The sequence below is a fragment of the Myotis myotis genome, unplaced genomic scaffold (genome assembly GCF_014108235.1).
Source record: "Myotis myotis isolate mMyoMyo1 unplaced genomic scaffold, mMyoMyo1.p scaffold_m19_p_1, whole genome shotgun sequence".
In the NCBI taxonomy this organism is placed as follows: domain Eukaryota; kingdom Metazoa; phylum Chordata; class Mammalia; order Chiroptera; family Vespertilionidae; genus Myotis; species Myotis myotis.
In genome coordinates, this window is record NW_023416313.1 from 30662158 (window position 1) to 30683724 (window position 21567).

At 37.0% G+C, this 21567-nt stretch overlaps 1 protein-coding gene across 10 annotated transcripts in view; it reads right to left on the minus strand.

Moving 5' to 3' along the window:
• The window catches only part of FRYL (FRY like transcription coactivator), a 246965-nt gene that overhangs the window by 102060 nt on the left and 123338 nt on the right, over positions 1-21567 (minus strand). For all 10 annotated transcript variants that reach the window (XR_004971662.1, XR_004971663.1, XM_036333414.1 and 7 more), the window contains 6 exons: positions 15571-15650; positions 15120-15200; positions 9984-10152; positions 9607-9699; positions 3308-3406; positions 2229-2330 (listed from right to left, as the gene is read on the minus strand). Coding sequence is in view for 8 of the 10 variants with exons in the window: in XM_036333414.1 (XP_036189307.1) it covers positions 2229-2330; positions 3308-3406; positions 9607-9699; positions 9984-10152; positions 15120-15200; positions 15571-15650 (624 nt within the window). In the remaining 2 variants the exon portion in view is untranslated. The remainder of the gene's footprint in view (positions 1-2228; positions 2331-3307; positions 3407-9606; positions 9700-9983; positions 10153-15119; positions 15201-15570; positions 15651-21567) is intronic.

Below are 21567 nucleotides of genomic sequence, written 5' to 3' on the forward strand. Positions count from 1 at the left end.
TGTCTTTTAAATATTCTAAAATTATAGCCAAAATATTTTCTTAAAATATCTGTTACAGCATCATTCCTAATAGTACATTAAAAGGTAACAAGATAGACCAGAAAGCGCAAATGTTATGGCACTGAATGTATCTAGATGCAAATCTCTATCACTTTTGGCTCCCTAAACATGGGTTACTTAGTTCTCTTCTTTCAGCCCGTCACAGTAAGAATTAAATGAGATACTGTATTCAGAGAATCTAGCATATAGCAAATATTAGTAAAAATCAATTTTAAGAAGTAGTAGGTCTAATAAATGAAAAACTGTTATATACATTTTTTTTTAAATTAAGAGGTTACTTGAATCTCAAAACAAAATCAATTTAGGTAAGGCCTTTACCTTGAGCCAGTATTTCCTACATATAAAAACAAATTATACCTGTCACAACAGGTAATTAATGTAGTTTTCCCTTGAATGCTCAATTCCTTACTTAGACTATGCAGCTTAGCCCCAGAATCTAAACCTAGTAAACAGGAACCAAGTCATAAAATTTCTGCTGAATAGAGCCTTAATGTAAGTTAAGGGTTAATGGCCAAGACAACTATACTCCAAATATTCATGCTAAGTGGCTCTTATCTCCTTTAGCCTGGCAGATTGACATAGCCATTCATGAACATGGACAATATGCCAGAAGTATTTATCAGGAGGTAAGGATTCAAAGAAAATGGAGCATTTTAAATGAAAGCCTTAAGACAAAAATAAAAAGTTAAGGTACTGCGAAAGAATTGCAAATATGTTAGGTGGAAATGTAGATATATAAAAAAATACCAACAAGCAACAGAAAAGTATGAATTGTCATGAAACAAAGCAATCTTCCAAGAACACTTAAATGCACATCTTAATATATTTTATTAAAAGTATTAAGAATCACATTACCCAGCAAATTATCAATCTCCTTTAAGTACCTCTATCTATATAAATCATCAAAATAAGGACAGAAAACAGTACGTAATATAACTAAGTAAATAAAAACTTATTTTCTGGTTACATGTCACAGCATTGAATCAGCTTGATTTGACTGTGGGAATTTTCATAAACAAAGCAGAATATATTATTTCTCATTCAAACATGAATAAAATCAATGTAGATCCAGGAAGAGAAAAAGTTAAAAATATTTTTCAAAGACTTATATTTTCTGTATATCTTACCAAAAAAAAAAAAAATCAAGACATTTTTTAAAATGATACATAAAATCAGGAAAAAGATATTTAGGATAATGTTGTCTAGTGGATCATTCCTGAAGTGTGAAAAGGAGAGGCAGTCCTATTTCTCACAAGACCACAAGGAGCTGTGAGGCCAGAGACAAGTAATTTAATCTCTCTGTGCCTTGTCATTGCCTTTAAAGTATTAGGTTTTCAGTCTTAACCTGAACTTAGAGGGATGACAGGAAATGAAATCTCACATCTGCCTTTTATATATCCTGTAAGCAAATCGAGTATTAATCTGTGTATCAAAACTGTCTTCAAATCAAGCATTCCCGTGACAAGCAGATGAGGATTATCTCTCCGCGCCCCCCCCCCCCCCCACCTGCGTCAGTCATTAACAGCACTCCTACCCGCAGAAGAATAGGAGATCCTGTTAGAGCTTGCTAGCAGAGCACCCTGGCAAGATTAGGATCCTTCTATCTCATAGTTCTGTTTTCAGTACTAAGACAGACCGGACACAGATGTGCCAAATGGTGTTGATTCAAGTCAGAATAATCTCAGGAGCTGTTACATCTATGTGGATCCAGCACCACACTTTAATTTGGCTGGGCATACTTATGTGAAATGTGCTTTTAGTAATATTTTATTATCAAGGCTTTTAAATATTATTCAGACTTGAATTAACATTATTGATTTTCTCAAACACAAAGTAAGTTTTATAAGATTAATACTCTACGGTTCTAAGGACTTTATTAACGAATATTGCTAGGCTGAAGATACTATTCATACATCAATCATTAAAAATGCACAATTTGGCGCTCAGTAAGACAAACCAAAATTTTAATCAAAAGTTTCTTCATGTTCATACATGACTGATTCCCTATAGAAGGTATAAAGTATGCATAAGAAATGGAATATGGTAAGCTATTAATTATTCATATGTACCAATAGTAATGAAAGTTTATTACATGCTAGTCAATGTATATGCATAAGTGAACACACTACAGTCAGTAGTTACAGGTCAGAAATGCGATTATGTCTTACCTTTAAGTGCGACAAACAGTTCTGTAGGAAAATATGCCAGTTACTTAAAAAAAACTGTTTCTGACTGACACATAAAAGGCAGGTGATTAGTGGATATAGAGCCTATAGAAGACAGATAAAAGAGAGAGTTAACACTTTATACGACAAAGCACTGGACTTGTAAATTATATTTCATTTGTTCTCATAAACAAGGAAACCAAAAGACTCCTTTATGCAGTTTACCCATTTATAGTAAGAAACATGATCTCCTAGAGTCATGTAACAAAGAATAATAAAGGGCAAATTTTCTATAAGGACTGTTCTCTGACCTATCATATATTCCCTGAGTTAGAGCATGCTATTATTTTCCCTAGAGCCATTCCTTCTTCAGTCGGTACAGTGGTTGTGAGCATGGGCCCTGGGATCAGAGGACAGACTGGCATTGAAGTGTCAGCTTTCCATCTGCCAGGTGTCTGATACCAGGGAGGATACATCACTAGCTCTAAGCCTCACTTTCCTAAAATGTAAAGTGGAAAATAATAATCACACACATCCTACGAGGTTGTGAGGCTTAAGGAAGACAAAGGAGGCAAAGCACTCAGTTCAGTGCCTGGAATGCATGTTCACTATCTCTACCATAAGTGGCCAAGTATTTGTCCAAGTCTCCAAACTTTCCCCAAGTTGCATGAAAATGCAGAGGAATCCCTCAAAGTTACATGAAATGGGTGGTTATGTGTGTGGGGGGGAAACTTTGAATGCAAAAGATGCTATTTTATTATCATGTAAAATAAAGGAATTTGTAGTTGAATACAAGAGTACATTCAACCTTTCCCTTATTATAACACATACTTTATAGCACCTGTCAAGCCAGGTGAAAACCTAGAATGACGTCTGACTAACCTATCAAATACAGAGCTAGCAAAATCATGAACAGAAAGTTTTTAAAAGAGGAGAAAATATATAAAATTTGCCTTATTTTACACTTTGGATACATGACAATTTCACTTTTTACAATTCTCTTAAATCTCCACTGACTTCATAAAACAATTACTAAGAGCCCCCTCATTAAATACGTAAATATTTGAAATGGTTCTTAATACCAATGAATGCTTCTTTCTGGAGCTCAGTTCAAAAGTAGTCTGATAAAGCATCTCCACAAAATTTTTCAAACAGGGAACATTCACTTCATTTTTAACAGCCTAGGTAAAAAGATAGAAAATGGCAAAAAGTAAGAAAATGGTTACAAACGTGGGTTCAAACTACAAGAACTTTCTGTAAGGTTTGGAATTGGTTAATACCTCACTGAGGAGCTCATGCAAGTACAGTACCGTAACGTGCCAACTGACCAAATGTTAAGTAAATAAGATAAACTTGGTCCCTGCCCTGAGAGCACAAGCAGAGAATGCAGGCCAGTGAACAGGTGGTCTACCAGATGCTGTAAAGGACACTGAAACTCTCTGTGGTCTTGAAGCAGTCAGAGGGGGCCCCTAGGGAAAAATTACACAAGATACACCTAAGCCGAATCCAACATCTCTTACCTGAAATATTGCAACAGCTTCCCATGTAACCACTCTGGCCTTCTCTCCCGCTCTCCTGCCCCCAGCAGTGGGATCCAGCCGCACTAGCTGGCTTCCTGCTGTTCCTCAAACACGTCATGCGTGCTCTGGCTTCAGGACGTCTGCCCTTGTTCCTTCTGCCTAAGCTCTTCCCCCCAGTACAGCATGTCTCACTCCCTCATTCCTTTAGCTTCTGTTCAACTGCCACCTTTCAACTCCCTTACCATCTTGGCGATTCTCTACCCTGCTTTCCATTTCTCCATAGTACTTTCCACCATCTGCATACTACCTATTTTACATGAGTTTATTGTGTTTTCCTCGGAACTAAACTCTATAGGAGCAACGAGTCTTTCCTACCTTGATCACTGTATCCCCTGTGCATACACGAGGCCCCCACACGCAGAAAGCACTCAATACACATAACAAATGAATGAGGAGAGTCCAGCCAGGAGAAGGGGGGAGAGGGGAGGAGGTATTTACTGAGGCAAGAATGTTCCAGGCAGAAGTGGCTCTATGTTCAGAGGCAGTTGTTACGGGTTAGAGTGACTGTGGTCATATTGGGGGTCGCAGCTAATCTAACATGACCGGTGTCCTTAAAGTGGGGAAAATTTGGACACAGACATGCACATCAGGAGAACAGCATGTGAACACAAAAGCAGAGATTGGGGTGAGGCTTCTAGAAGCCAGAGAATGCCACAGATTGTCAGTAAACACCAGAAGCTTGGCAAGGGGCACGGAACAGAGTCCCTGTGAGACAATGCCTTTTTGTTGGCTAAGCCACCTAGTGTGTGTACTTTGTTAGGGCTGCCCTAACAAACTAATAAACCACAGAAGGGAACGTGGCATAAAAGAAGAATTAGGCAGCTCAGTAATAACGGGGCACTGTCAAGCACCTTGCTTTGTACAACTGGCTCTGTTTGATGGATTGCGTTAAAAACCGTAACCTAACCCAAGTTAAACAGCTGGCAAAAAAACCCCACACGTTTTCAAACAAGGGGGGAGCACAAATGACAAATGGCGTGGATAAGTAGCAATGGGAACCATTTCTAAGAAGAGAAATCAGAGTGCTTGTACTAATGATAGCAGCCTCAAGCTGCCATGGTTTTATTAACTAGTCTGTTTTCTTTTTGATAAAATGAACCTAATTCACACGGCCAAAAACTGAGGTGGGGATGGGAAGCTATCTGACTCCAACTACTTTGCAAAGCTATAAATTATGTTTGTATGCATTTTAAAAATCTTCACAATAGGGTTATTTCAAAATGATAAAGGTGCCCATTTAAGAGGATATCACAATTCTGAACATGTATGTGCTGAATAACAGAGCTTAAACATATACAAAGCAAAAACTGACAGAGCGCAAAGAGAAACTGACAAATCTACACTTAGTTACAGTCAGAGACTTCAGTGCTCCTCACTCAATAATTGCTAGAAGTAGTAGGCAGGACACCAGCAAGGTTATCATAGACAAATAATACTATCATCTTGGACCTAATTAATATTTATAGAACGCTCCCATCCAACGACAGCAGTACATACAGTTTTTGCAAGTGCACATGAACATTCATTAAGATAGATGATACCCTGGCCCCAAAACAAATGTCAATGCATTTAATGGGATTTGAGCCATACAAAGTATGTTCTCTAACCACACATTAAAAATGAATAACTTAAAGATCTCTGGAAAAATCCCCAAATGTTCAGAAACAAAATAATATGCCTCTAAACTACCTATGGATTTCACAAAGAGCATTAAAAAGTATTTTGACCTTTATGAAAATGAAAACACAAGGTATCAAAATTTGTGATCTGCCACTTTAGAACTACTTAGAGGGAAATATATAGCATTAAGTGCTTATATTAGAAAAAAAGGGAAAGATATGCAGGATCTCAGCTTTTACCCTAAGAAACAAAAAAACAAACAAAAAGTGCAAATTAAAACCAAAGGAGAAAAAAGGAAATAATAAAAATCCAAGCAGAAATCAATGAAATAGAAACTGAAAACTAGAGAACATCAATAAAGCCAAAAACTAGTTCTTTGGGAATATCAAAAAAATTAATAAAGTACTAGCCAGAGAGACTAGGAAAAAAGAAGGAAAGTCAAAACTTAGCAATATTTGGAATGAAAGTGGTCACTACAGATACAATAGTATAAAGTGTATAGTATATAGTATAAAGCTGACCAACCTGATACCAATAAATTTGATAATTCCCTTAGAAATGAATAAACACCTCAGAAAGATCTGAAAGCTCACTCAAGAAAACGTAGTCTGAGAAAACCTGTCTTTTGAAGAAAGTCATTTGGTAGTTAAAAAGGTTCCCACAAGGAAAATTCCAGATTAAGTGGATATATTAATATATTCCATCCAATTCCAAAGAAAGACTGAAAGCCAATTCTGCACAAACTCTTCCTACATAAATTATCTTGATACTAAATAAAGAAAACCACAGACCAAGAGCCCCAGGAACACAGATAGGTGCAAAAATTCTCAATAAAAAACCTTATCAAATAAAACCTAACAATATAAAAAAGTCTTATCATGATCAAGAGTTTCACCCCAAGAATGTAATGTTGATTCAACAATTAATATAGTTCAATATATTATCAAACAAAAAAGAAAAACCATCTGATTATTTCAACAGACAAGGATGGGGGATATTTAACAAAATCCAACATTTATTCCCTTCCTGAAAAATAACCAACTCTTCATAAACTAGAAATGAAAATAAATTTCCTCAATATGATAAAAGGCATCTATGAAAAACCTATAAGTCACATCATACCTATTGGTAAAACTGGCGACTTTACCCCTAAAATGTGAAAAGAGGTAAGGATGTTTGCTCTCATTTTTTTTTTTAAATCATTGTACTGAAAAATGCTAGCCAGTGCAATAAGGCAAAAATGAAATAAAATACAAGCACTGAAAAGTATTTTGAACACCTGGAAAATGAAATCTTAAAACAATGGCATTTACGATAGCACAAAAATAAGAAATGCCTAGGATAAATTTAACAAAATATACTCAAGATCTATACACTGAAAATTACAAAACATTGTTGAGAGAAAATAAAGACCTAAGTCAAAGAAGAAAGTTGCTATGCTCATGAATCACAAGAATCAATATTAAGATGTCTGTCCTACCATTTATTAATAAAAAAGAAATCCCAATTCAAATACCAGCATTATTTTTAATTGACTAAGTGACTCTAAATTTTTTAAAAATTTTAATTGCATTTATTGGGGTGACATTAGTTTGCAAAATTATACAGGTTTCAAGTGTATAACTCAATAAAACATTATCTGCACACTACTTCGTGCAGCCATTGCCCCAAGCAAAGTCTCCTTCCATCCCCATTTCTCCCCTCCTTTGCCCACCTCCACCTACTTCCACCCCTTTTCCTTTGTCTATGACCACACTGTTGTCTGTGTCCACGTGCTATGGACATATGTTTTTTGGCTAATCCCTTCACCTTCTTTCATCCAGTCTCCCTGCCCCCCCCCTCCCCTCTGACCTCTGTCAGTCTGTTCCATGTATCCATGCCTCAGTTTCTATTTTGTCAGCTTATTTTGTTCATTAGATTCCACATCTACAATGAACCTAAAATAGCCAAAATAACTTTGAAAAAGCATAAAGTTGGAAGATGTACACTGCCTGCCTCTAACTTACTACAGGAATTAAGATAGTATACTATTATTATAAGAACATACACATAGATCATTGGAACAGAACAGAGTCAGAAACACACTGAAGCATATAGAGTCAATTCATTTTTTAGACAAAGCACTTGACAAGAATTGTCTTGTCAACAAATGGACAAATTTTGTTGGAACAAAAACAAAACAAAAAATTAAACAAAATAAAATTCAATCCTCTTACCATATAAAAATTAACTCAAAATGGATCACTAACCTAAAAGTAAATCTTAAATTTAAAATACAGGAGAAACCTTAGTGACTTTGTGTTAGTCAAAGACTTGTTAGGTATAATACAAAAGTTTAATTTATAAAAGAACACACTGATAAATCAGATCTCATCAAAATAAAAAAACTTCTTTTTCAAAGACATAGTTAAGAGAATGAAAGCACAAATCATGAACTAGAAGAAAATATTCACAGAGCATACATCTGATAAAATACTTACATCCACATTTTAAAAATATATGTCTCAAAGCTCAATCCGAAAACAATCCAATACAAAAATGTGAAAAAAGATTTCAACAGACATTTTGTCAAAGAAAATACATGAATGACAAATGAAGATATGAAAAGATGCTCAAAACCATTAGTCATTAGGGAGATGCAAATTAAAAACCAGAATGAGATACCACGATACACCTATTGTAATGGCGAAAATGAAAAAGACTGGCCAGAGTAAGTGTTGCTGAAGATGTGGAGGAACTGGAACTCTCACATACTGCTCATGGGAATGCAAAATGGTACAACCACTTTGTAACACAGTTTGGCAATTTCTTGAAGAGTTAAACCTATAACTATCACTTGGTCCAGCAATTCCACTCCTAGGTTTTTACCCAAAGGAAAGAAAAGCAAATGTTCATACAAAGACTTGTATATGAGTGTTCACAGCAGCTTTGCTTGTAGCAGCTAAAAAAAACCGGAAACAACCCAAAGTCCAAAAACAGGTAAACACATAACCAAACTGTGGTATAGACATAACATGAAATACTGCTCAACAATGAAAAAGCAATAAACTACTGATATATTCTACAACATACTTGGACTGCAAAGTAATTATGCAGACTGAAAGAAGTCAGAAAAAGAGTTTGTTCTGTGAGATTCCATTAATATAAAATTCTAGGAAATCCAAAACTAATGTACTGAAACTGAAAGAACATCACTGGTTACTTGAGAACAAGTGGGGTGAGCGAGAGTGGGGATTAAAAAGGAACGCCAGAAAACTTCGAAGAGAGTGATAGATATGTACATCATCTTGAGTGTGGGGACAGTTTTTCAGGTACATATATATCCTAGTACATATATACACACATATATATGTGTGCATATATGTATATATGTCAAATTGTACACTTTAAATGTGTGTGGTTTATTGTATGTCAATTTCACTTTCATAAATCTTTTAAAAATAAAATAATATATATGTGTATATATAAAAGTCAATTATACAACAATATGTAGTACATTGAAAATGAGTGGAATATTACATACTACACCGAAAAACTGAGTGGGGTAGGGATGGAGACCAGAAAACAAAAAAAATCTATTTATAGTATGCTATAAATTCCATTACTATTGATATTTCATTACCAGTAACTGCAAAATTAGTTTTGAATAACACTCTACATTTACACCAAGAAAAGTTTCTATCAATGTGCATCCCTAGAAGTTACTGCGATCATTATTTTCTAAACAATTCAGAGTACAAATTTTGATAGGTATGATGAATGTCACAGCCATCTGTAGAACAGAACTTATAAAATCAAGACAGCCTGGTAAATTCCAGGATGTATGTCACAGTACTTTAAATTCTTCAGAGGCTACTGAAATGGCTGTGATTCTGTACGGAGCAAGGGCCATGATGAAATGCAGTGTGCTACACTGAGCGCCTTGAGGTCGCACTCCTGCTAGGTTGCAAATGCTCTGCACTCCTAACAGTCTCTGGATCTTGAGGGCTGGTTCTTTTAATTAAAAGACTGATGGATGCTCTTCTGCTCTGTCTAATAATCCTTTTCCCTATGCCCATGTTATATTCCAAATTTCCACCTCATTGTCTATTAGGTTACCAGAAAGTAAGAATATTTCATGTAGCAACTTCTTTAGTAAAAAGGTACTTTTAAGATATAATATAAAAATAAAAAATACTTACAGCAGCTACAGGGATAAGAATCTCCACAAATAAACCGGCAAGTGCATGTTTTATATCTTTATCTTTTACTTCTAAGAAATACTGAGCACATTCCTGGAGGGTGGGGGGAACACATTAGGTTAACAAAAGAGAAAGATGAAATAATTTTTAATATCACGATTATTTTGTAAATACTCTGCAATTATATCAAAAAGCTATGGTCAAAACATACTTAAATTAAAAAAGAAAATTAATTTATACTTGTGACAATACAACAATTGGAATAAGAAATTAATAACGATGTCATTAATACATCTACACTGTTTCTTTTTAAAAGCCATGAAGAGCAAGAAAAGTCATTGTTAGGCTAAATCTCTGCAACTGATGAAGCAAATCACCTGCATAAACTGAAACGATGCTTCAAAATCTTCTACAGGATACATCTTCACTCGGAAAAATTTCATTCCCATTATTAAGCTGATGACACTCTGTACCACATGTGGACTTTGTTCCTTCAGTCGCAGTTCTTTTAATTCCGTCATAAACTTCTTCCTCACAGCCTGAAACCTTTAATACACACAGATACATAATTTCACTTGTTAAAAACACTAATTTCCTACATCATCTCCTTTCTCTGCCCTCATCAAAATTGCCAGAAAAGCATAGATAGGAAGACAAAAATTTTTGTTATTCTAAATTTCCTGTTCATTTATTTTAATATCAGAAGTTTCTTAAAGAGGAATAATTGGATTTTTCAATTCCTATATCATCATTGATGTAGCACCATTACCATTTAATAATTAATAACCAAAATAAAAATAAGATCGAATAACCCACCCATAAAACTTCCCCATAAATATCAGAGAGCCAGTTTTTATAAAGTCCTTCTTATAAAGTCTGCCATTTGAGCTGTATGGAGAGTGGACTGGAGATTACAAATTTATTCAAAGAGGTAAACCAATTGATTGTGACTATTAACTATCACTTAAAATTCCTATTTCACTACACTGCAGAAAAACTGAACAAGCATGGGAGGACACAGAGCTCACAATCTGCATGAGCTAGAGAATCAAAACGTGTTCAAAATGTGAGCACCGTCCTGGCGTCACATGACCACAATTGTTAAGGCTACCAAATTTTTCTTTGCTTACACTGGAAAAAGATATCTAGCAACTTATTAATCAATAATACTTCATTTTCCTCCTTCATATATTAGAAAACAATCAAAGATTTTACTATTAATGTTACTTGGGGGAAACCAGTTACTGAAAAATGAAATGAAAAATGAAGTATACTTTTCCAATGGTCACTGACCACACAGTGAGGGGAAAAAAAAAAAAAAATATATATATATATATACACACACACACACACACACATTAATAAAATATGGACACATGATAGAAAGTACAGCATTTATTTCTATTTGACCCTTGGAAAATACAATATCATTTTCCATTCAAATATTCTTTTGTGTTTTATAAAAAATATATAGAAAGTGAATAAATACCTTAGTATTGCAATAAGATGAGAATCCAAGGATTGGGTTTTTTTTTTAAATTAAATTTCTCAGAATAATTGTTAATCACTACAATCAAAGGAAATGCATAGGCAAGATTGTAATATACCTCCCAGCCCTTCCCTTTCTCCCCTCCCTTTCTCACTCTACTGGTCTCCCCTCACCCCCCCCCCCCCCCCCCGCTCCTCCCCACCTCAACTGTCAGCACGCCCAGCCTAACCTACTGTGGCTCCATGCTCCCTTTCTTTCACGCTCATCACCTCACCACTGCTCTACGTGACCAGGGTCAGCATCATTTCACTGGCCATTTGGATTTATAATCTTTACCATCCTGGAATTAACTTAGCGGTCATGCAAGTTCTTCTGGATTCAACTTGCTAATGTATTACTTAGAATTTCTAACCTGTATTCCTGACAGAAATTCATTTAGATAAAAAAAAAAATCATGAACTACGATGCCATAAAATAAATACACCATTGCTTGTGTCCATGTTTTTGTGCCTATAATTCCTGAGACGTGGATTCGTTACTGATTAAATATGTGACATATTAAGATATTATTATCTATGTCCAAATCACATAAAACTCTCAAACTATGTTCTAAGTTCTATAGCACTGGTTATGCAAGGGTGCCTGATGTGTTACAAAGGATAAAAAATATGCTAAATAAAATACATTACTTAATATTAAAATCTAAACTATTAAATATTAACAATACTTGCCTTCTTAGAATTTAGAAAAGTTTTTATATAATGATTTCAGAACCAAAGACTCTTTAAATGACATCCACAAAAATCTGAATTGATACTTTTTACTTAGAGCAAACACAAATACTAAAGACAAACAGCTTTTTAGTGTTTACTATAATGATGGTTTAAGACAGCTCAATGAGTGTAACTCCTGACGAATAACACTTTTCATAAAATAATCTGGTATCTTTTACCTTTCCTTTTAGGTATCCCTTTTATCTATTCAAAACTCTGTTTAGTATTAAAAAAAATAAGGTGATTAGAATAAAGGGATTGCATTGATATCTTGGAAATAAAAGCACTCAACTGGAAAGTATTAAAAGTAATTATTAGCTCTGTAAAGACTTTTAAAAGAAAGATTAAAAAAAATGCTTCTTACAGAATTGTTAAAAGTAGGAAATAAGGTAATGTCCTGACTATTTCTGGCAATTTCTGACTTCCTCAATTCAGAATTTATGGGGAAAAAACCTAAAATGAAAACATGTTGTGAAATTAAAATATGGGTGCTACTTTATTTTTTTTTTTTAATTTAACTCTTTATTGTTCAGATTATTACAGTTGTTCCTCTTTTTTTCCCCCATAGCTCTCCTCCACCCGGTTCCCACCCCACCCTCTGCCCTTACCTCCGCCACCCACTGTTCTCATCCACAGGTGTACAATTTTTGTCCAGTCTCTTCCCACACCCCTACACCCCTTCCCCCCTTCCCCCCTCCCCGCCCCCCCGGAGAATAGTCAGTCCACTCCCTTTCTATGCTCCTGATTCTATTATATTCACCAGTTTATTCTGTTCATCAGATTATTTACTCACTTGATTTTTAGATTCACTTGTTGATAGATGTGTATTTGTTGTTCATAATTTGTATCTTTACCTTTTTCTTCTTCTTCCTCTTCTTAAAGGATACCTTTCAGCATTTCATATAATACTGGTTTGGTGGTGATGAACTCCTTTAGCTTTTTCTTATCTGTGAAGCTCTTTATCTGACCTTCAATTCTGAATGATAGCTTTGCTGGGTAAAGTAATCTTGGTTGTAGGTTCTTGGCATTCATCACTTTGAATATTTCTTGCCACTCCCTTCTGGCCTGCATAGTTTCCGTTGAAAATCAGCTGACAGTCGTATGGGTACTCCCTTGTAGGTAACTGACTTTCTTTCTCTTGCTGCTTTTAAGATTCTCTCTTTGTCTTTTGCTCTTGGCATTTTAATGATGATGTGTCTTGGTGTGGTCCTCTTTGGATTCCTTTTGTTTGGGGTTCTCTGCGCTTTCTGGACTTGTAGGTTTATTTCTTTCACCAGGAAGGGGAAATTTTCTGTCATTATTTCTTCAAATAGGTTTTCAATATCTTGCCCTCTCTCTCCTTCTGGTACCCCTATAATTCTGATGTTGGTACGCTTGAAGTTGTCCCAGAGGCTCCTTACACTATCTTCATATTTTTGGATTCTTTTTTTTGTTTTTCCGGTTGGGTGATTTTTGCTTCTTTGTATTTCAAATCTTTGACTTGATTCTTGCGATCCTCTAGTCTGCTGTTGGAACTCTGCATAATATCTTTTATTTCAGTCAGTGTATGCTTAATTTCTAGTTGGTCCTTTTTCATAACCTCGAGGGTCTCACTAGATTTCTTCAGGGTCTCACTAAATTTATTGGCAGTTTCACGAGATTTCTTGAGGGTCTCACTAAATTTATCGGCAGTTTCTAGAAAATTCTTGAAAAACCTTATAAGTGTGGTTTTGAACTCTATATCCAGTAGTTTGCTTTCCTCCATTTCTGTCATTTGTGACCTGTTTCTTTGTCTCCGCATTTTTTATGCTTCCCTGTGTTGATAGAGTGGCTTTCTGTGTTAGGTGTCCTATAGGGCCCAGTAGCTCAGCCTCCCCAATTACCCGAGGTGGACACTCTTGGTGCACTCCTTTGTAGGCTTTGTGCCTAGTCTTATTGTAGTTAAGCCTTGATTGTTGTAGGTATCACTGGGAGGAATTGACCTCCAGGCCACTTGGCTGTGAGAATCAGCTGTGTCTGCAGTGGGAGAACTTATGAACTGGAGACACCCTTATGGGGCAAGACTTGCTTCAGTGGGGCTTTGGTGCTCAATGAGTCTGGCCCCTGAGTGTGTCCCTTATGGATCTGAGTTGCTGTAATCTGGATGGTCCCACTCTGACCACTGGGTACACTGGCTCTTGGATCTCTAAGGAAGTGTTAATTTAGCCTCTGCCTGAGGCTACTCAGCAGGAGATATGGAGAGATCTGCAGATTCCTCTTCTTTGTTTGGGGTTTGGAGGTGCCCAGATGAGGCCCAGCTGTGAAGCAATGCAAGCTGCTGTGGGGCCTTGGGCCTTCTTTTGGAAGTTCTGGGTCTCTCTGATTCAGCTGCAGTTTGTTAGGTAATTTTCAGGTTGCAAAGGGCCAGGCCTTTCATATGCAAAAGCCTCTGCACACAGCTTGGGTGGGACGGGATCTCAGGGGATCAACAGGGCGGAGCAAGAAGCTATGGCTGCTCCCCAGTCCTACCCTAAGAGGCCCTGAGTTTCAGCGTCCCAGCAATCGCTGCAAGCACCTCTCAGAGAAAGCCTTCCTCGAGTTCCGCCTGATGCCAGACAGTCCAGCCTCTCCCCGCATGAGTCTGGGTCCCCAGAGACTCACCGGGAACTGGAGTTCAGAGCAGTCAGGAGCTTGAGACTCCCTCCCGATTGAAAAAGACAACCGTGTCCTCAGGTTCCAGCCCTCTCCACTTGAGCCGCGTCCTTAGCTGCCAGCCCTCTCCACGTGTGCCTCGTCCTCAGCTGCCAGCCCTTTCCACGTGCGCTGCATCCTCAGCTGCCAGCCCTCTCCATGTGCGCCATGTCCTCAGTTGCCAGCCCTTTCCACGTGCGCCGAGTCCTCAGTTGCCAGCCCTTTCGGCGTGCGCATCCGTACCTGTGCACTTTACTTCCGCACCTCCTCTGAGTCTCAGTGTGCTTTTCTCTTTCCTTCTAGTTGTAGAATTTCCACTCAGCCAGCCTTCCTGTGGTTCTGGATGATGTCCGTTTTGTCTTTTAGTTGTATTTTTGAAGTGGTTGTGCAAGGCAGCAATTTCCGGTGTTTACCTATGCTGCCATCTTGGTTTCTCCCCTATGGGTGCTACTTTAAAATCCTCTGAGGAACAGAGCAGCTTAGTAATAAAAGGTGAAACTGAATTCTATGAAAAATACAGTAGGTTTAAAACTGTCCTTGTCAACTATATTAGTAATGAAGCATTCCAAGACAAAAAGCATATCGAAATCAGTGAAACTTACTTTGATTGGGTAAGAACCCCTATCACCTCTGCATATAAATCTGCAATAATATGCACATTCCCAGTGTTGGTTCCCGAATACCTGAAATAACAAGAGAACAAATGCATTATTTATTACATTTTTTTTTACAAACTCTCTGAATATATCTCAAAATTTCTTATTAGATATTGTAGAATTTTCTCTGAAAATTCATTTATAGAATAAAGTCCACACAAATTTTTTCCTACCTCTAGATTTTACTTTGCTGTGACATTTAGCCTTCTAATTCTTATAAATCCAATCAGTTTTAGAATTATTTTTACAAAAATAATTTCTATATGTATGTAGTGTGGATTAAAAAAAATAATTGCTTTGAATGCTAAAAACAAATGATCGATGAGCGTTTAAAGTATATTTAAGCAGTATAAGCCCACAGAGAAAAGCAACAGTCCCAAGTTAGTATTTCACTTACCCTTCCTTATGTTTAAAGTGCTTGAAAGCCAAGTTTAGAACTTCATGAACTAAGGGATCAGGCACAGGATGAACAGGAATCTAGAACAAAAAAGATCAAGTGAGTAAGAGCTAAACAGGCTAGAAGTCTTTTATGAGTGGTCTTATTTCAACAAATTAAACCAATAGTCAATTTTAATTTTCATGATATGATCTATTACTAATCTGTCAATCTTCCTTTTTCCTAAAAAAGTATTTTTTCTTTAATTTAGTTGAATATCTAATTTCACAAACTCTAAACTTATGATTATTAGCTTCAAAATCACGAATCACTGAACAATGGACTACGGAGGGGGAAAGCTATTGTTGTTACTGCAATTGTTATTGTCAGAAAGTTACACATACATTTCCCGTGTGTAACTCTGCAACAGCTATAGATCAGCAACCTTTGACGGAGCCAGCACCGCACTTCAGATAGCCTGATTTCCTATCATAACAGTAACCAAGAAGGACAACTTTTCCAACAATTTTAACCTACTAGTATTTATGGCTTTATTAGTATTAGAAATTTGTCATTTAAATGTCTGTTTTGTTTAGTTCTTTAAAAACTACATGTTAGTTCCTAATCTGTAAAATAAATATTTAAAATCTCTGCCCTTCCCCCCAAATATAATCACTATTAAAAACTTGGTATATAGCCTTGCACACTTTTTCTACACACACACACACACACACACACACACACACACACTTTATTTTTACTTAACAGAACAATGCATCTTTCCATGTCAGTACTTAGAGTTCTTCCTTGTTATTTTTTAATAGCCATAAAATATTCAGTATATGTCATTTATTGAATGAGCTCTCTATTAATGAACATTTCAGCCCAGAATGTCTATAGTCAATATGCATGTTTTACAATAAACATCTTGTGCAGTCAACATTATAGATTTGTATAGTCCCATGAGAAAGAGTCCAAAAAGAGGAACTGCCGGGTCAAAGATTATACAAGTCACCACTGACAGACTCTAGTTCTATTCATGTGTGGGTCTGTTTCTGAGCTCTCTATCAATTTAACGTGTCTGTCCTAAAATCAGGCTGTCTTATTATTAGGCTGTCTTACTTATTTAATAAGTTTGGATGTATTGTTCTACAAGCCTCACCCTCCATCTTTTTCAGAGATGTTTTGACTATTCCTGGCCTATTGTTCTTCCACATTCAATTTACAGTCATCTTTTTAAGTTCCACAATAACTATAAGATTACTGGAATTGCAATGAACCTTTTGATCAATTTGGGGATAACTGTATTCTTACGCATTTACACGGAATATCTTTCCATCTCTTTAAAGACTTTCAGCAAAGTTTTACAACTTCCTGTTTTGCCCTCTGTTATACTTGGTCCTATGAGAACAATCATATGAAGAGATGCTTGATTTCATTAGTAATAAGGAGGGGGGAAAATGCACAAGGTATCATTTTACACCAATTCGATGGGGAAAAAAAATGAGTCTGACAAAGCCAAATAGTAGAGATAATGTAAATCAATGAGGTTTCATGTACACTGCCGGTGGAAGTTTAAATCAATTATTTACGCAGCGTGCGACCTACTGAAGAGGATCAATGTTTGCCACTACGAAATACGGCAGGTTGGCATAAGGATTATTTTGAGCTGAAGGCAACTCAAAAAATTGTATCATGCTGAGAAGATGCAGGAAAAGCTCTCTATTCTCCCTCTTTCTGGCTAAAAGCAGTCTCCCTTCCCCTTTCCAATACCAAGGAGAGTAGAAGAACCATGGCCACTGGAAACAGAAAGTTGGCACTGAGATGGGTCTGCACAAACAAACCTTTCTAACTAGCCCTTATCTACCACTGGTTTTCCCCATATATTTACCTTCCCACCATTTACCACCCCAACAGCCAAACCCTTTTCCTTTGTCCTGTCACTTCTCCACAATGTATTTTGCTCTTTGATAAAGTAATTTTTCATGTCTAACCCTTCTTTGGCTCTTGACTTCTTTTCTAGGAGGGCCTTTTCTCCTGTTAATCTGCCACTTATCAGCTGAATTTCCAGGGGCCCGGGTATTAAACCTAAGAGGATGGTGCTTCACCACGCTAGCAATTACACGGTTAAGGAAACAATGATGAGAGCCTCTGGCTGGAGAGGCCTTGCCAACACCTTGATTTCAGACTCTGGCCTCCAGAACCATGAGAGAATAAATTTCTGTTTTCTTAGCCACTAAACTTGTGATAACTTAATTCTACAACCTCAGGGAACCAATACATGACCTCATAGAGTACTACAAATGAGAATAATAGTACTGCCAACATTGTAGGTTTGCTATGAAGATTAAATGAATTCAATGAGTTAATATTCATAAAGCACCTGGCAGGGTGTTTGTTACCTAGTAGGCAGGCTTAGTGAATTTTTACAAAAAAGAACTGAGGTCAATGGTTGCTGATGACATTTCTTTTCTGGTTCATGATTGGTGGGCTGGACACCATAATATTGGAGCCTCCTGTTAGATTACAGAATTGAAAACATAATCATGACGCCGTGAAAAGGTTGGGAAGAGTGAACTCGTACAAAGATTCTTTCGAGCCTAAATGTTCAATAAAAAGAACCCTTCAATTCTCTAAAAAAATAAAGGGGGAGGGAAAGAAAACAATGACGTATAACTACACACTTCATGGATGAATCTTAGTCACATAATGTGGAGTGGGGAAAAAAGTCCCAGAGGACAATAAACAATGATACAATTTTTTAGAAAGTCCCAAAACAGTAAAACTTTAATATATTATCCAAACATGTATCAAAACATTTTTAAAGTTAAGGGACTATATTAACATAAAAATCAGTTACTGAAAAGGGAATAGCCAGGGAGTGAATGAACCAGGAGAGTCACATAATTAGGCTTTCGATTGTATATAGCAGTCCAGTTCTCAGAGGGACCATTATATTGTAAACAAACAAACATGAACAGCCACGCAGAGAGCAACAACAGCAGCATGTCTTTACCCAGAATTTATCCAATTCTGTGGGCCTGGGGTCCAATTAAAACAAAACACATAGGAATTCTACATTTGATTTGCTGATAATTTTTAACAATACAGGTTCCAGAACACCTCAGTAATAGGATGAAATTGTAATCGAATATTAAATAAAACCAAGAAAGCAAAAAACTAGACTGGGGGAAAATATAGTAAAGAATTCTAATTCCTCAGAGATGGTCAGAATGCTTCTTGAGGGCTTGAAAGAGAGCTATTTAAAATGAAGACAGTGCATTCCTTACAAAGGTAAACCAGGAGTCTATTAGGAGGGGATTAAACTTAGTCCTGAATAATGACCAGGAACTAATTCCAAACTAGTAAATATGAGAGAGACATTAGATAAGAGTAATCACGCAAATAGTAATGAGGGACAAGAATTCTAACAAGTATTCACTTCCATTTATTCATCTCAATGAGACCGTGACTAAATTCTGACAACACTGAGAACACTGACACAACTTCTAAACTGCTGTCCCAAGCAGAGGGAGGCATGGCAACTGACACGGCTTTCGAAGGCTCCTGGGGAACCTTCACTGCAGGCCGGACGGCTATCCTACAGCCTCATCGTGGCTAAGTGGCTCAGTGCTTACTGTGGACAAGAGGAGGCTAAGAAAGCCCATTTATCTCATTTCCTAGAAACTGTGACTGCCCTATCCCAAAATCAAATAGGGATTAAGGGAGGAAGCAGCTGAAATCCGAACTCTACCTTTCTAGGTCTCAGAGAACATTTTAAAAGTAACCTGATGGCCTGGGGGGTGGGAGTGGGCAGGGAGGGGTTGATGGGGAAAAAGGAGACATATGTACTTAGTAATACTTTGAACAAAAATAAATAAATAAATAAATAAATAAATAAATAAATAAATAAAGCAAAAGTAACCTGATACAGGAAAGACATGAGCTTTTCATGCATTGCTTCGTGGAAGCTGGGGTATATAAATCCCATGTTAACAATGGGGCAGAAACTGAATTTATTCTGCATGACAAAGTTCAAGAACTAGGATACTTTGGAAGAAGAGTCTTATTGACCTTGGTCCCACATAGGTAAACTGAAATGTTAATCCAGGACTTCTCTAGCATTATGGATACTTAACTAGGATTCTATGATTGACTGGATAGTTACAAGAAGCTTTTCAACCTCTAACAGGCAAACATTATGAAAGTATAACAATCAAATCTTATTGATACAGGAAATTCCAGATATTGGCTGACCAACTATTAGAGGCACGGCAATCTTTTACTTGGTAGCCCAAGAACCCCTTTTTAGGACCACATAATCTATCTCAAATTAAGAACTAAAAACAGTATCCCCAAAGTGCTCCCTCAAAGCCACACTAAGCTGTTCAGTTTATTACAGATAAAGTATAACCAAACCATTACACAATAAATGAAAACGTTTTCTTCATTGGAATGATAAAAGCATAGAAAGACCATGGATATTGGGTTAGTCCAATGGTCGGCAAACTGCGGCTCGCGAGCCACATGCGGCTCTTTGGCCCCTTGAGTGTGGCTCTTCCTAAGCCTTAAGAGTACCCTAATCAAGTTAATAACAATGTACCTACCTATATAGTTTAAGTTTAAAAAATTTGGCTCTCAAAAGAAATTTCAATCGTTGTACTGTTGATATTTGGCTCTGTTGACTAATGAGTTTGCCGACCACTGGGTTAGTCTAATCAAACCAAGATTTCTCTTTTCACTAGTTATGTATCCCCGCAGAAGTTTCCACTCCCTCACCTGGAAATTGCAGATAACAGAGTAGAACCCTATACTTACTAGCCCTGAGGGAATGCAAAATCTGGTGTATCACACTGGAGACTGATTCTTGTCCTCTCACCTTTCCCACCCTTCTCTAAAAGGGACCAGGCCAAAATTCTTACCTCCTGGGAATATAGGGGAGATGAAGGAACTAGATATTGAGGACAAGGCCTAGTAGAGGAGACAAAATGGCAAGAAACCAGAGCCAACCAGGGAAGCAGGGAGACAGGTGTGTTCTCCAGCCTCATCTTCCCTGGAGTGGCCAACAAAAGAAGTTACAGGGCTCACGGCTGTGGTCCTCTGTGTAGCTCCCAGTCAGTCCTGTGATGACCCCAGGGGCAGTGAGGACAGAGCAGACATCACCACTAGGGGACGGGCTATGTTTGGATCAAGTGCCTGATCCCAGAACTTACTCCAGAATGGACAGCGCTAATCAACAGGCTGGCCCAAGACATTTCCCTGACCTTGCAATGATGCAACACCGCATTTCACATGACTCAATTTTTGTGCTCCACTTACTGCACTGTTATGGTTTTATACACTGATTTCTTCATAGTGGTGTGTGGTGTGCTCTAGGCCAGAGATACAGAACACAAGGGGACTTAAACCTGTAATTCCTCCTGAACAGTCTTTATTTGATCCAGTTATGTGCTAAGTCTAACGATGGCAGCTGGGGACACTACTTAAGTCATGTTGCATACTCTTTATTAGTGCCCTACTACTGCCACCATCAATCCTCTGTATGTGTCTTTGTGAAAGGTTAGATTATTTATAATATTTACTACAATAGCCTTACAAGGTAGATATTTGTCCCCTAGTTTACAGGTGAGGGAACTGAAGTTCTGAAGTTGGTGTGTACTTCTCTAGAATATACTGTGGGCCCAGTTTGATATACAAAAAATGCTTTTAATAAATGAAAAAAAATGAGAGGAAAATTGCTAGCTTTTTCATATTGGAAGAGAAACAGAAGTGAAAGAAGAAATATATCTTTAATTTAGTGGGGAGCACAATCTCTAAAAATTTTATATGAAGAATGAACATTATCAGATTGCACAGAAATTTTTGAACTACGTACTTCTCCCCTTATTTTCAATAGTAAAAAAAAAAAATTTAAAAAATCACCCCAAATGGAATAATATTCCCATCTTTAATGTCAAGAATTTTTCAAATCTTTGCCATTTGCATGACTTTAGAAGCAGCTTTAATTCTACCTGAGCA